Source organism: Mauremys mutica, chromosome 2 (genome assembly GCF_020497125.1).
Source record: "Mauremys mutica isolate MM-2020 ecotype Southern chromosome 2, ASM2049712v1, whole genome shotgun sequence".
In the NCBI taxonomy this organism is placed as follows: Eukaryota; Metazoa; Chordata; order Testudines; family Geoemydidae; genus Mauremys; species Mauremys mutica.
Genome location: NC_059073.1, coordinates 198,408,757 through 198,420,959, shown reverse-complemented (window position 1 = coordinate 198,420,959; position 12,203 = coordinate 198,408,757). Strand labels below are relative to the sequence as shown.

Genomic DNA, 12,203 nt, shown 5'->3' with positions numbered 1-12,203 from the left:
GCCTGGATTATTGCAATGAATAAAAACCCCATTGCATTTGTAACTGGAGCCCTAACCCTGGTGTCCTGACCCAGTTCCATTTTGAGTCATTATTATATTCCGCTTACCTAACATTTCCCAACTAGTTTTAGTGGAATATGGTGTTTTTCACTTTCTGTCGTAACTGTTACACAGCATTCATAGGTGCTGGAACCAAGGGTGCTGGGGGTGTGGCAACACCCCCTGATTTGAAGTGGTTTCCATCATATACAGGATTTACAATTTTGTTCAATGGCTTTCAGCCACCCCCACTATAAAAATTGTCCCAGAACCTCTGACAGCGTTGCCATGTGCTGTTAACAAATTATGTCTTCTACAACAGAAGTGACTGCAAAGTAATCTGTATTAGTATGTAGGGTGTGTGAAGTGTTCTGAGATTAATCTCTTATCATAAATTGGTGTTATGACTATCCAGAGAATCTGTGAGACTGCAGTACTAAATGGACCTATATGCCACAGTGTGGGCTGTATGCTCTGCCATGACGTAAAACTGACATTTGCAAACACATACAATGTTGACAAAGTACTCACTCCTTTCTCTGCAATGACAGCCTGAAACGACTATGATTCCACTGCTATGGGGAGGGGGCAGTCGGGACAGACTAGAGAGAGGACTTCTTACTTCCTCCTGGTGTGGAGCCCTGGTTCACTGTGTTTCTCTGCACAGCTGCTTGTGGAAGAGGAACAAGGCACAAGGAAGGGGAGTAAGAGACCAGGTTCTCTGCAGTTAAGTGGCACCAAGCTACTGGATTAGGGTTTTATGAGGGAGGCATAACTGGTTTGTAACTAGGGCTTCTAGGCCCTATGCCCTAGATCCCCAAAGGTATTTAGGCCTATGGTAGCAATAATAAGGAGAGAGGGATTCCTTCCACTCAACCCAATTTCTATTATTTTGTGCGTAGAAAGGGTGTTGTGGGTGAAGGACCCTGTCTTAATTCTTTGGAAAGTACACGTTAAAAATAATTCCTGGAGCTCTACCTTTTAATCTTTTTTTTGTAAAACACCCCACAAAGCATTGACTCAAAAAAAATTGCTACTTTGGACCATTTATGGGAGGCCAACTAAACAAACATGATGGATTCATTCAAGGTTACGCTGAAACTGAATATATGGTTGGATTTTGGTAACTGATTAGTTTAATCTAACCCTGTTTTTATAGTCTTGTTAGAGAAAGGAAACAGCTGGTTGCAGTATAAAGAGTTTCTATGAAAGTCTTCTCAACTAATCTATATAATATACTGAAATTCTATTTCCCATTATAGTTCTGAGGTTGCAAGCAGCTGAACCTGGTGGATTAAATTACAGCTGGTCTCAACACAGAGTAAAATCAACCTTAAGAGAGAGCTTTTCAAATTTAGGCTCACTCTTAATCAGAGGCAGAAACTCTGAAGTTCAGACAGACAAGCATTTCAGAAGTAAACAATACTACAGATTCATGTTTGCTATTGTAGTAGGCTACAATATATCGGGAAATATACAAAGACTATTTGTATTTGGCAACTTGATGGGCTAGGAGAGGTTGGAAATAGTAGAGTCACCAGCAAGCCCATCAAGAGAAATTTGGGGGCCTGGTGAATCATGTTGCTGGGGCCTCACCCTTCCCATTTCACTTTACTTACACAGATCTTACTGATATTTTTAGGGGTGGGAGGGGTCTTTAGCTCTTGGCCCCAGTACAACTGACCCCAGCCCCATCAGCCCTGTTCACCAGTTCAAATCCAACCCACCTCAGTAATGCAATTACCACTCCAATTCCTATGCTGGTAGTATTGGCCTATATTTCCCACTGGTTAGTTTCCATAGCCACATCAAAAACCACCAGCACTCTTGATATTAACTATCACTCAGCCAAGAAACCAAAACTTGGTCTCTCCTCCCTCTGCAACCAGGATACCAATCATTGGGACAGTGATGAATGCATCTGCTGGCTTACAAGTATTGAGGGCACACCTAATCCAGGTAGTGATGTGTTAAAATATTTTACAAATCAAGTAATTAGGAGTTTTCTTCCACATCATCTTTCCCCACAGGTAAATACAGTAGAGATGAAGTTATTCATGTTAACAGTTCTCCTAAAAAACTGGCTCCTCTCAAAAGCTAAACTTTTCATGACAAAACGCCTGATTGTGCAGTGAAAGCACACGCTTCTGGCCAACCTGCCCTCTTTCCTACTCCATTTCAGTCTTCCTTTCACAAGGGATACTCAGGCCAACAATAAAATTAGCATAGATTTGGTCCTAACTACTCTTTGGTGATTACACTTCACAGGGTGTAATGGAGTGTGAAAGAATCAAGTTCACAAATTGAATGAACTGTTTTCTGCAAGGTCAGGTTAACAGCCTAAGGCCAGGTACACACTGCGGCTACCACTGTGATTTTGTAAGCAGTTAAGGGCACAGTCAGCTTAAGCGGTTAAAAATTAAATAGTGTGGTCTGTCCACACAGCTACTTTTCTGCCGTCACAACAATGTTTTTACCTCTACACCTTGCACCATGAGTGAATTCTGGGCAGCAGTCCCACAGACCTTGGCTACACTTACAAGTTGCAGCGCTGGGAGTTACAGCGCTGGTCATGCAGCTGTGTAGGGCCAGCGCTGGAGTGTGGCCACACTGACAGCTACCAGCGCTGCAGTGTGGCCACACTTGCAGCACTTTCCAGCGCTGTATTGAGAGGTGCATTGTGGGCAGCTATCCCACAGAGCACCTCGTCCCATTTTGGCGCTGAGTATTGTGGGAAGGGGAAGGAAGTGTGTGGGTCATTCCGCTTCCTGTTCCAACGCCCCGTGGTGCATCGCTTCACATCCCAGCATTCTGTCTTTCCGACAACGTTTGGCGCCATTGTGAGTGTCTTTCTGTTTTACTCTGTGTGTGAATCGCGATTTCTGTGGGAAATGGAGCCCGAGCTGCTGAGGACTGTGCTGATGAGTGTCGCCAGCACAACACGTTTGGCAGTCGAGCTATTCCTTCAGCTCCAAAGTGACAGTGAGGAGTCCGACGATGATATCGATATGGATTTGCCTGCCGCGTGTGACACTACAGTGCTTGTGGCATTCATGGAAATGCTCAGCACTGTTGAACGCCGCTTTTGGGCTCGGGAAACAAGCACTGACTGGTGGGATCACATCGTCATGGAAGTCTGGGATGACGAGCAGTGGCTACAGAACTTTCGTATGAGAAAAGCCACTTTCATGGGACTGTGTGCTGATCTCGCCCCCACTCTGCGGCGCAAGGACACAAGATTGAGAGCTGCCCTGACGGTGGAAAAGCGGGTGGCTATTGCAATCTGGAAGCTGGCAACTCCAGACAGCTACCGGTCGGTCGGGAACCAGTTTGGAGTGGGAAAGTCGACCGTTGGAATCGTGTTGATGCAAGTTTGCAAGGCAATTAATCGCATCCTGCTAAGAAAGACCGTGACTCTGGGGAACGTGCAGGACATTGTGGATGGCTTTGCACAAATGGGTTTCCCTAACTGTGGAGGGGCGATAGATGGGACGCATATTCCTATTCTGGCCCCCCCCCCACCTGGCATCAGAGTACGTTAATCGTAAGGGGTATTTCTCTATGGTTCTCCAGGCGCTTGTGGATCACCGTGGGCGTTTCATTGACATTTACACAGGCTGGCCTGGAAAGGTGCATGATGCACGCATCTTTCGGAACAGTGGCCTGTTCAGGAAGATGCAGGCAGGGACTTTTTTCCCAGACAGGAAGATCACAGTAGGGGACGTCGAAATGCCCATTGTGATCCTTGGAGACCCCGCTTACCCGTTACTGCCTTGGCTCATGAAACCCTATACAGGGAAGCTTGACAGGAGCAAGGACCGGTTCAACTACAGGCTGAGCCGGTGCTGAATGACTGTGGAGTGTGCTTTTGGCCGTTTAAAAGCGCGCTGGAGATCCTTGTATGGGAAGCTAGACTTGGGGGAAAGCAGCATCCCCACGGTTATATGCGCTTGCTGTACCCTCCATAATATTTGTGAAGGGAAGGGTGAAACATTCAGTCAGGCATGGACCACCGAGGTTCAAATCCTGGAGGCTGAATATGCACAGCCAGAGAGCAGGGCTAATAGAGAGGCCAGCACAGGGCTTCAAGGATTAGGGATGCCTTGAGGGAAGAATTTGAGGCTGAAAGCCAACAGTAATGTTTGCTGCCTTGCATGGGAGTGAAGTGCACTTTTACACTGTTATTCTATTATCCCCAAAATGATTTGCAGTGCCTGTTTCTTTACTGGGCTAAGGTATCTTTCACTATCTGCTATAATAAAGACTGTTTTCAAAGCCAAGAATTGTTTTATTGAAAAGAAAAAAAATTCCTTGACAGACAGACAGACACACAACATTTCATGAACACAAGAGGGCAGGGGTGTGGGTTGGTGAACTGTACAGTCACAAGTTTGCATATGTCCTGTCTGGAGTGCTGTGCAATGAATCCTGCACTTCAGGGTGCATATACTGCATGGTGATGGGGGTTGAGTGCAGAGGGTAAGGGTTGTAGTTATCAGGGCTGGTTGGTGAACGTACAGGTGTTGGAGGCAGCTGGTGGTGGTAAGAACCTGGATGCTGGGGAAAGGGGGTTTGAGCTGACATTGGGGCACAAGGCAAAAAGCTTTGGGACGGGGGGGGGGCTGTGGGGCAGCACGGGACTGCTCTGCCTGCATGGCTACGATAGCCTGGAGAGAGTCCGCTTGGCGCGACAGGATGTCTAGCAGCTGGTTTGTGCTTTTCCTCTTTGCCACAGCGTTTCTACGCCAATGTCTCTGGCGGATCATGCTTTCCTTTTCTCTCCACTCCTGCAAGGTTTTACTCTCTCTAGCAGAGTGAGCAATAACAGTTCTCAGCATGTCTTCCTTGCTCTTTCGGGGATTTTTTCTCAAATTCTGCAGCTTCTGTGCTGTGGTACATCTGGTCAGTCCAGCAGTCAAGGTCACTTTAGAAAGGCAGAATTGACAACATTTAACAGGGAAGCATTGTGTTCATTATCTCCAGACTGAAATTCCCACACACTGAAGGAGTTCTTAGTCCTCACTTTAGCATTCTTTTACCACACACATAACACAACAGAAGCCACGAAATGGTGAGTGAGGGGTGCTTATAGAGGGAGAAGTGGGGCTTGAGTGATAGAGGGGTGCTGGTTGCTTCGGGTAAGCTGCAGTGATAGAGGGGTTGAGTGAAGATGCAGCTGCAGGGGTGATCTTCACTATCTCCTTATCTCTATCACTAGCTTCACTAAAGAGTCTCCCAACATTTTTCACAGGAGTTAATCCTGGAAGATATCTCCCTGCTGCGAGTCACTAGGGAACAGCGGGAGGCTCTTCTACAGCAATGTGGATTCCGCCCTGGACCCTATGCGGGTTGCCTGTGTTCAGCAATGGTCCCCCCACCCCTCGTGGCACAGTGGCGCGGACGCATTAGCCTGACTGGGACAAGGACAACAGTGGCTCTCCCTATAAACCTGCGCAGGCATATTGCCCACGCTCTGGCTGAAACTTTTGCTGAGATTACTGCAGCCGATTACCGCGACGTGATAGACCACATCAATGGGCTATTCCACATCTAGGCTGGCATGCATACAGCCCTAACCCCCCTTCCTCTCCAGAAACATTTCCACCCAGAAAATAAAAGCCGCTTACCGGTAACCCGCTGCTCTGCTTGTCCTTCTGCAACTGCTGGCTGCTGCGATTGGGTACTTTCCTCCTGGCTTGAGAAGAGCTCCTGGCTGCATGCCTCCTGGGACTCTGGGGTGTCTTCCCCCATCCCAGTAGCTTCACTCGCGTTTTCCTCCCACCCCCCCCCCCGCCGCCTCCGCCTCCTGTCCCCCACCCGGCTCAGAAGTGTCCATCGTGATCCTGGGATTGGCAGTGGGGTCACCCCCAAGTATCGCGTCCATCTCCCTGTAAAAACGGCAGGTCGTGGGGGCAGCTCCGGATCGGCGATTACCCTCGCAGGGTTTGTAATAGGCACTCCGCAGCTCTTTAACTTTAACCCTGCATTGTAGTGTGTCCCGATCATGGCCCCTATCCAGCATGGACCTTGATACCTGCTCAAAGATATCGTAATTCCTACGGCTGGAGCGCAGCTGGGACTGGACAGCTTCCTCCCCCCAAACACTAATGAGGTCCTGCAATTCGCCAGTGCTCCATGCTGGGGCTCGTTTGCCGCGTGGAGGCATGGTCACCTGGAAAGATTAACTGATTTCACTCCACACCTGGCTGCAGCAAACAGGAAAGAGATTTTTAAAATTCCCAGGGCATTTAAAGGGCGGGTCACCTGAGGCAAGAGCAGTAGAGTGCAAACTGATGAGCAGAGTGGCTGAACAGGAATTCTGGGATAACTCCTTATTCCCTGGAGGACAATTAAAGCGCTGGTGAGTGTCCACACCTGCTGAGCAGCGCTGGATCACCAGCGCTGCACTCCTTATACCCCAACCCGGACGTGTTTTCAGCCAGCGCTGCAACCAGGGAGTTGCAGCGCTGGTTGTGCCCTGCAAGTGTGGACGGGGTGTAATTGCAGCGCTGGAAAGCCTCCACCAGCGCTGCAACTTGTAAGTGTAGCCAAGCCCCTAGGACCAGTCGCCCCTGCCAGGAACTACAGGGAGTTTTACAGAGCCGACCCACCGTTCTGCCTAGGATCAAGGGATAATCCCCTGCCTCAGGGGTCACTATGGCCATTTTCCATCCTAGACTGTACTGACACTTCAGGATGCTTGATCTGCTTAGCTTCTGCATTCTATTGCTTAGCAGCCTGGACACACAGTGGGTCAGATATGGTAACAGCACCCAGAGCACTCAGGTGTTACCTGAAAAGGAGGCAGAAGCATATGCGTTTATGTCCGACTACAATGCCCTCCTTGTAGTTCAGTTCAACAGACTCAGGGCCGGGACAAGTTCTACCTATTGGTGAGACAATGTTATGCGTATCTAGACAGACAGTGACTAGCTGAGACATTTGCACATAACTAATCCCATTTGACTCTGAGTTCAGAGCCAGGAGCTGCCCCACTATGGAAAATCCACCTTTTCGGAGAACTGCTACCCCTATTGACAAGAGAGTTACCACTGTCCTGGACAACACTGACTGCAGCAACCAGTCAGGACTCTTTGATGCAGGGGAGAGGTGAGGAGGGAAAGGGTGAGACCAGAGTATTTTACTACAATAAAGCAAGTACCTGTGTGATTAATGTTACCAACATTTGTAAAATAACAGAGGGTTTGGAACCTAACTCTGCTGGGGGTGACTCCCTTCCCAGTTTTTACTCCTCAGTCAGGCCATGGAGTTCTCTTGCTGTATGGTCATGCAGGCTGTGGTGGGATAACATAGGTCACTTCCTGGAAATAAACACTGACTAGTCTGGCAAGATTCATGATGCATGAACATGAAAGAAATCCTGCTTCTACAGGAAGGGACACTGTCCTCTCCACGCAGGAATATCAGTTGTGTTTTCGTGATAACTGTGATTCAGTCTCTTCTGATCAGGGACGTTAGAACCCAGTCATTCCTGTAGCTAGTTCAACAACATCATGTGACAGCCGTATATAAATCACAGAAAGAGTTGCTTTTTTCCCCCTAACACTGAAGGAGGAACCATATCAGAAAAAGAAAAGTAATATTTATAACAGAGGTGTGACACACACAAGAGTGCTTGTAAGAGACTGATCTTAAATTTCCTGGCTCCAGAACATTTACCGTATGCTGTCTTAGCTGTCCCTTATGAAGTCAGCCCTCATGGAGCACGGCTTCAAAGGGCTAATACCCAAAACATGATTGAGTCAGTAACCACAAACTAATGGCTCCCGTTACAGTATTATTCCTAAAACTACTTAGTTTCTTTCTCCTTCCTTGTGGAATTTCTACCTAGAGTTTTCTCCAACCCCTTCTGACCTTCGCTATGGACATAAAGACACTGTACATATCAAAGACAGATACTGGATACTAATCAAAGTGATGTGCCAATAGGTTATTAAGGAAGGTTTGGAGCTTACTGACCATTAGGAAGTCTTATGTAATGAGAGACAGCCTGTGTCAATATAGTCTGATTAAAAAAGCAGAAGGCCAGAGCCCCAGAATTTTGCTTATGATCATGTCAGAAACAATATATTTTTTTTTCCATTTAAAGGTTTTGTAGCCTTTCTTCATGACTGGCTCTTTCTATAGGCCCTGAATAGCTATACTGGCCACATCCCTCTCCCCTCCAAAAAAGATTATCCAAACTTTGTACACTGAAAAGTTGAGCTAATAAAAACCTGCTTTTTTAATGAGCCAGAGAAATTTATAACAATTATCAAGACGGTCTGAAGCAATTTTATTTCTCCATATCTCACTGTAACTTTGCTACTATGATACACAGATATACTGCGGTGCCACCTAGTGTCAAAATTCAAAGAGTTGTTTCACATGCACAGCTCTACATTAGTCAATGTTTAAAGGTGAGCAAATGAGCATAAACAAATATATGCATTTGCCATGACCGTGCATGCTGAAGAATCCATTTTCACATTCAGTTGTCATAACAGTGCACAGTTTTGTATCTGCCAGTTTGGAAACAAATGCACAGGTAAGTGAAAAATTATCCCAACAACAATTTAGGAGTGAGTAGTGATGAAAACTTCTCTCTCATATGATATTTAAGAAAAAGAAAAATCAATCTCAGTTCTGACGAGGTCATAATTGACTAGAGCACATAGTATACAGGACCAAATTTTTTGAAAAAAATCATAAATACCAACCTGTGCCTGACCTAAAACAAAATATTTAACAAGTTCTACTGGATACTAAACAGATCACAGGCCACAAATTGCTGGAGATGCAGCTACGCACATGCCTCATGGTTTGTCAACACATGGAGTTATTCTGGAATAGCTATTGTGGAATAACTATTCTGGAATAAGTGTGTCCATATGTGGAGTTATTCTGGATTAGTTATTCTGCTTTAAATTCACAAATGTTCATGTGTAGACAAGCCCCCATTATCACAGCCTTTGGTCCATGAGAACCAAACACCTGGATTATTATCTGCACCTGTTCCTCAAAAGCACTAAACTATACCCATATCCCTTCTGTTAAACTGTTCCTCTTTAGCCTCAATGAAGATGCCTCTTGTTTCATACAAGAGTGAGTTTTACTCATACACTGGACAGAGACACACCCTCCCCCAGTCTCAGAGTGGAAATCAGATTTATCATCTACCATCATAGTGAGAGGGAGGAGGAAACATCTTCCAGTAAGAGTCAATGAGTCAATCTGGACTTGCACTGGGAAATGTGCAAAATATTTTCATGCCAGAGAAGCCACTTTATGATAACATGTTGATACTTTTTTCTCCTTCTCACTCTACCTCTCTCCTTTCCTTTCTTCTATGCTTCATCCTCAGTTTTCATTTTGCACACATCAATAATATTAACACATTATTAAAAACAAATAAATAAGGTGTCAGCTGAATGCTGTTAATTGCTGCACTCCTACATAATGCCATACCCTTGTTATTTTGTTGCTTTCTATTTTTTCTCTAAATAATGACATATTTAGAACTAAACTGAAACTTTAAATGTTTTTCTTCGAAGTTTGCCCATCCACTGTTGTTTGCTCAGAATGAATGATTGTTTTGTTTTTTAAAGAAACCGCCATGACAATATATGTTTATTAGAACTAGCAGGAAAATGAGGTTTCCCCTCATGGAAAGTTTTGACTAAAATGAAATGTGTTACACATACACACGCACACCACATTTTCAGTGGAACAAATCAAAAATGTTTTGAAATTTTCTGTGGAAAGCAGATAATTTTCATGAAAAATTTCATTGAGTCAAACCCTCAATTTTCCATTAAAAACTATTTAAATGTAAAAATGTTGGTCAACTCTAATAATTAGTGCTCACAAGTGCTGTCTGTAGCTGTATATACAGGATGGTACATTCCCTGCCCCAGAGAATTTACAATAGACTTCTTCCAATTCATTTTGTTTTGCTGTTGTCTGGTTATATTAAAATATCTATATCTATGGAGAGAAAAGCTTTCTGAATAAAAGGTAGAAAGAGTTTCATAACTACTTTGCTTGTCACTATTTATTCATGGTGAATGTTTACTTCTGCCCTGACTCAGCTGGAACATTGAAGTTAGACTAGTCAGTTTCATTGCAGCTCATCCGCAGTTCCATTCTCTCTCTCACTCTCTCCGACTTTAGCACTGCGCTGATGTGTTTATGTTCACTGAACTGCCAGGGCATGTGTGTGTCCTAAAACTGTTGTCAATTGTACTTTTAAAAATGTATTGCAGTGTACTCTCTGCTGAGCATCTTCCACTTTCATGGACATCAGCGGGAGTGGAGTGCACTCAACATCTCACAAGAGTCAGGCACAGTTGCAAAGGGGGGCGGGGGTCAAAGGACAATACATTTTCACCCACTGAGGACTCCACATCTACCCACCACTTCTGCAGGACTCTATTGAAAGAGGTAACCTGCAGAGTAGTTAAAGACCAAAAAAAAAAAGTAGATGTAGGTACATCTGTAAGGTTAAGACATGCTCAAAATAGATCTTCTATCATCCATAATGGAAAGGGAAAGTATTCAGGTATGAATTCCTCCCGCCAAGTCCCAGAGTAAAATTACCAGGAGTTTCTTTTACCCAGTCACATCAGGCATTAGACGCTTTTGGCAGGGCACTTGAGTGTAATCACAGCAGGTGGTGCCCCCTCCTGGTTATTCTGGAGATTTAGCTCTGCACAGCCAACACCCCTTCCTGCAGTTGCACTCTGCCACACTCTCTCTTTTGCCATCTGTGGCCCCTCTCTTGCTCCAAGAGCCGCTGCCTCCTTTTTGTGACTCAGCCCTCTAGCCAGGTCCCTCACCAAGTATCCCCCTTGCGGAGTACCAAAGTCCTTCCGCACGACTGGTCTCAGGCAGTCTTATTGGGCACTACCTGGTGATACCACTTCCCCAGTGCGGGTAGAGGAACCCAGGCCTGGCCACTACTCCAGGTTCCAGTTTAGGGATCCTGTACCTGGCTTACTTAGACCCTGTTGCTCCTTCCCTGGACTCCTTCCTACAGCTTTTGGTTCCACCCACTCTGGGTGTACCAGCTCAAACTCCCTCCTCACAGGGAGTAAATATAGATTACTGAACCCCGCCGTCTCAAATACACCTCCCTTTTCCCAGGGAGTGACTGCAGACCCCTTCTTTGCAGCCCCCAGCTGCTCTTAGCTGTATACAGACCTTTCCTGTTCCCATGCTCCCTGGCTCCTCCTTCAGCTGCAGCCTGGGGATTTAATTGGCCCCTTAACCCTTCCAGGGTTTGTGTGGGGTGGGTGCTCCTTCACAAAGCTTCAGCCCCAATACACTCCACCTTCTTCAGGCAGCAATCAGATAGCTTCAGAAACTTTGGTCCAGCCTAAGAGCCTCTAATTCTACTTTTCTTCCAAAGCTAGTTTGGGACTACCTCCTCTTTAGTTCCTCTAGCCATAATGAGCATCGTCTGAAGGATTCTCCCTCCACAAGCAATTAGCAGCAGCAACATTTTTGCCATAAATTCTTTTTTCCCCTTGTAGATTCTAAACCTCTGCTTTATTTGCCTTGGGCTCAGCCATGTACAATTCATCAGAATTTTCAAAGTTGCCACGTGTCACAATATTTGGTGATTTTATTTAAAGTCCCAGCTCCCGGAGTCAAGTAATTATGTTCATTAAAAAAAAAAGCTTCTAGCATGCATGGTAGCAGCAAAGAGCTTGAAATCATGAACCAAATGGACTCTAAAGGCTCAGAAATCAGAACACACATAAAAAGAATAAAGATGTTATGATTTAAAAATAAAAAGCTCATGATTTTTAAGCCAATCTCATGATTTTTGAGGCCAGACTCATGTTGGAAACTCTTGAAGTTGGAAATACTGGATTTTACACACCCAAATTTAGATTTGATTTAAAAACATGGTTATGTCTAAACCAAGTCCCTGATGCTGCAAGCTGCTCCACCTGTGTGGGCCCTTGTGCCTGCAAAGCAATCAGCTGATGTCAAAGAGGCTCTCCCTACCCAGAGCTGCTTGCAGAATCATGGCCCCTTTCATGAACTCAAGCAACTTAAGAGTTTATCTCGATCATATGGCCTATACATCACAAACAATGCACCCTTTAGTCATGCTCCCACCCATAAATTCCCTCTTCCCTTCAAAGCTCCACATC

The 12,203-nt window shown here is 45.4% G+C and overlaps 1 protein-coding gene across 1 annotated transcript in view; it reads right to left on the bottom strand.

Annotated features, from left to right (window-relative positions):
- Positions 1-576: 576 nt before the first annotated feature.
- The window catches only part of LOC123363247 (translation initiation factor IF-2-like), a 46,797-nt gene continuing 35,170 nt past the window's right edge, over positions 577-12,203 (bottom strand). Inside the window, exon 3 of the mRNA XM_045004122.1 lies at positions 577-706. Coding sequence (XP_044860057.1) covers positions 658-706 — 49 coding nt within the window. The 3' untranslated portion in view covers positions 577-657. The remainder of the gene's footprint in view (positions 707-12,203) is intronic.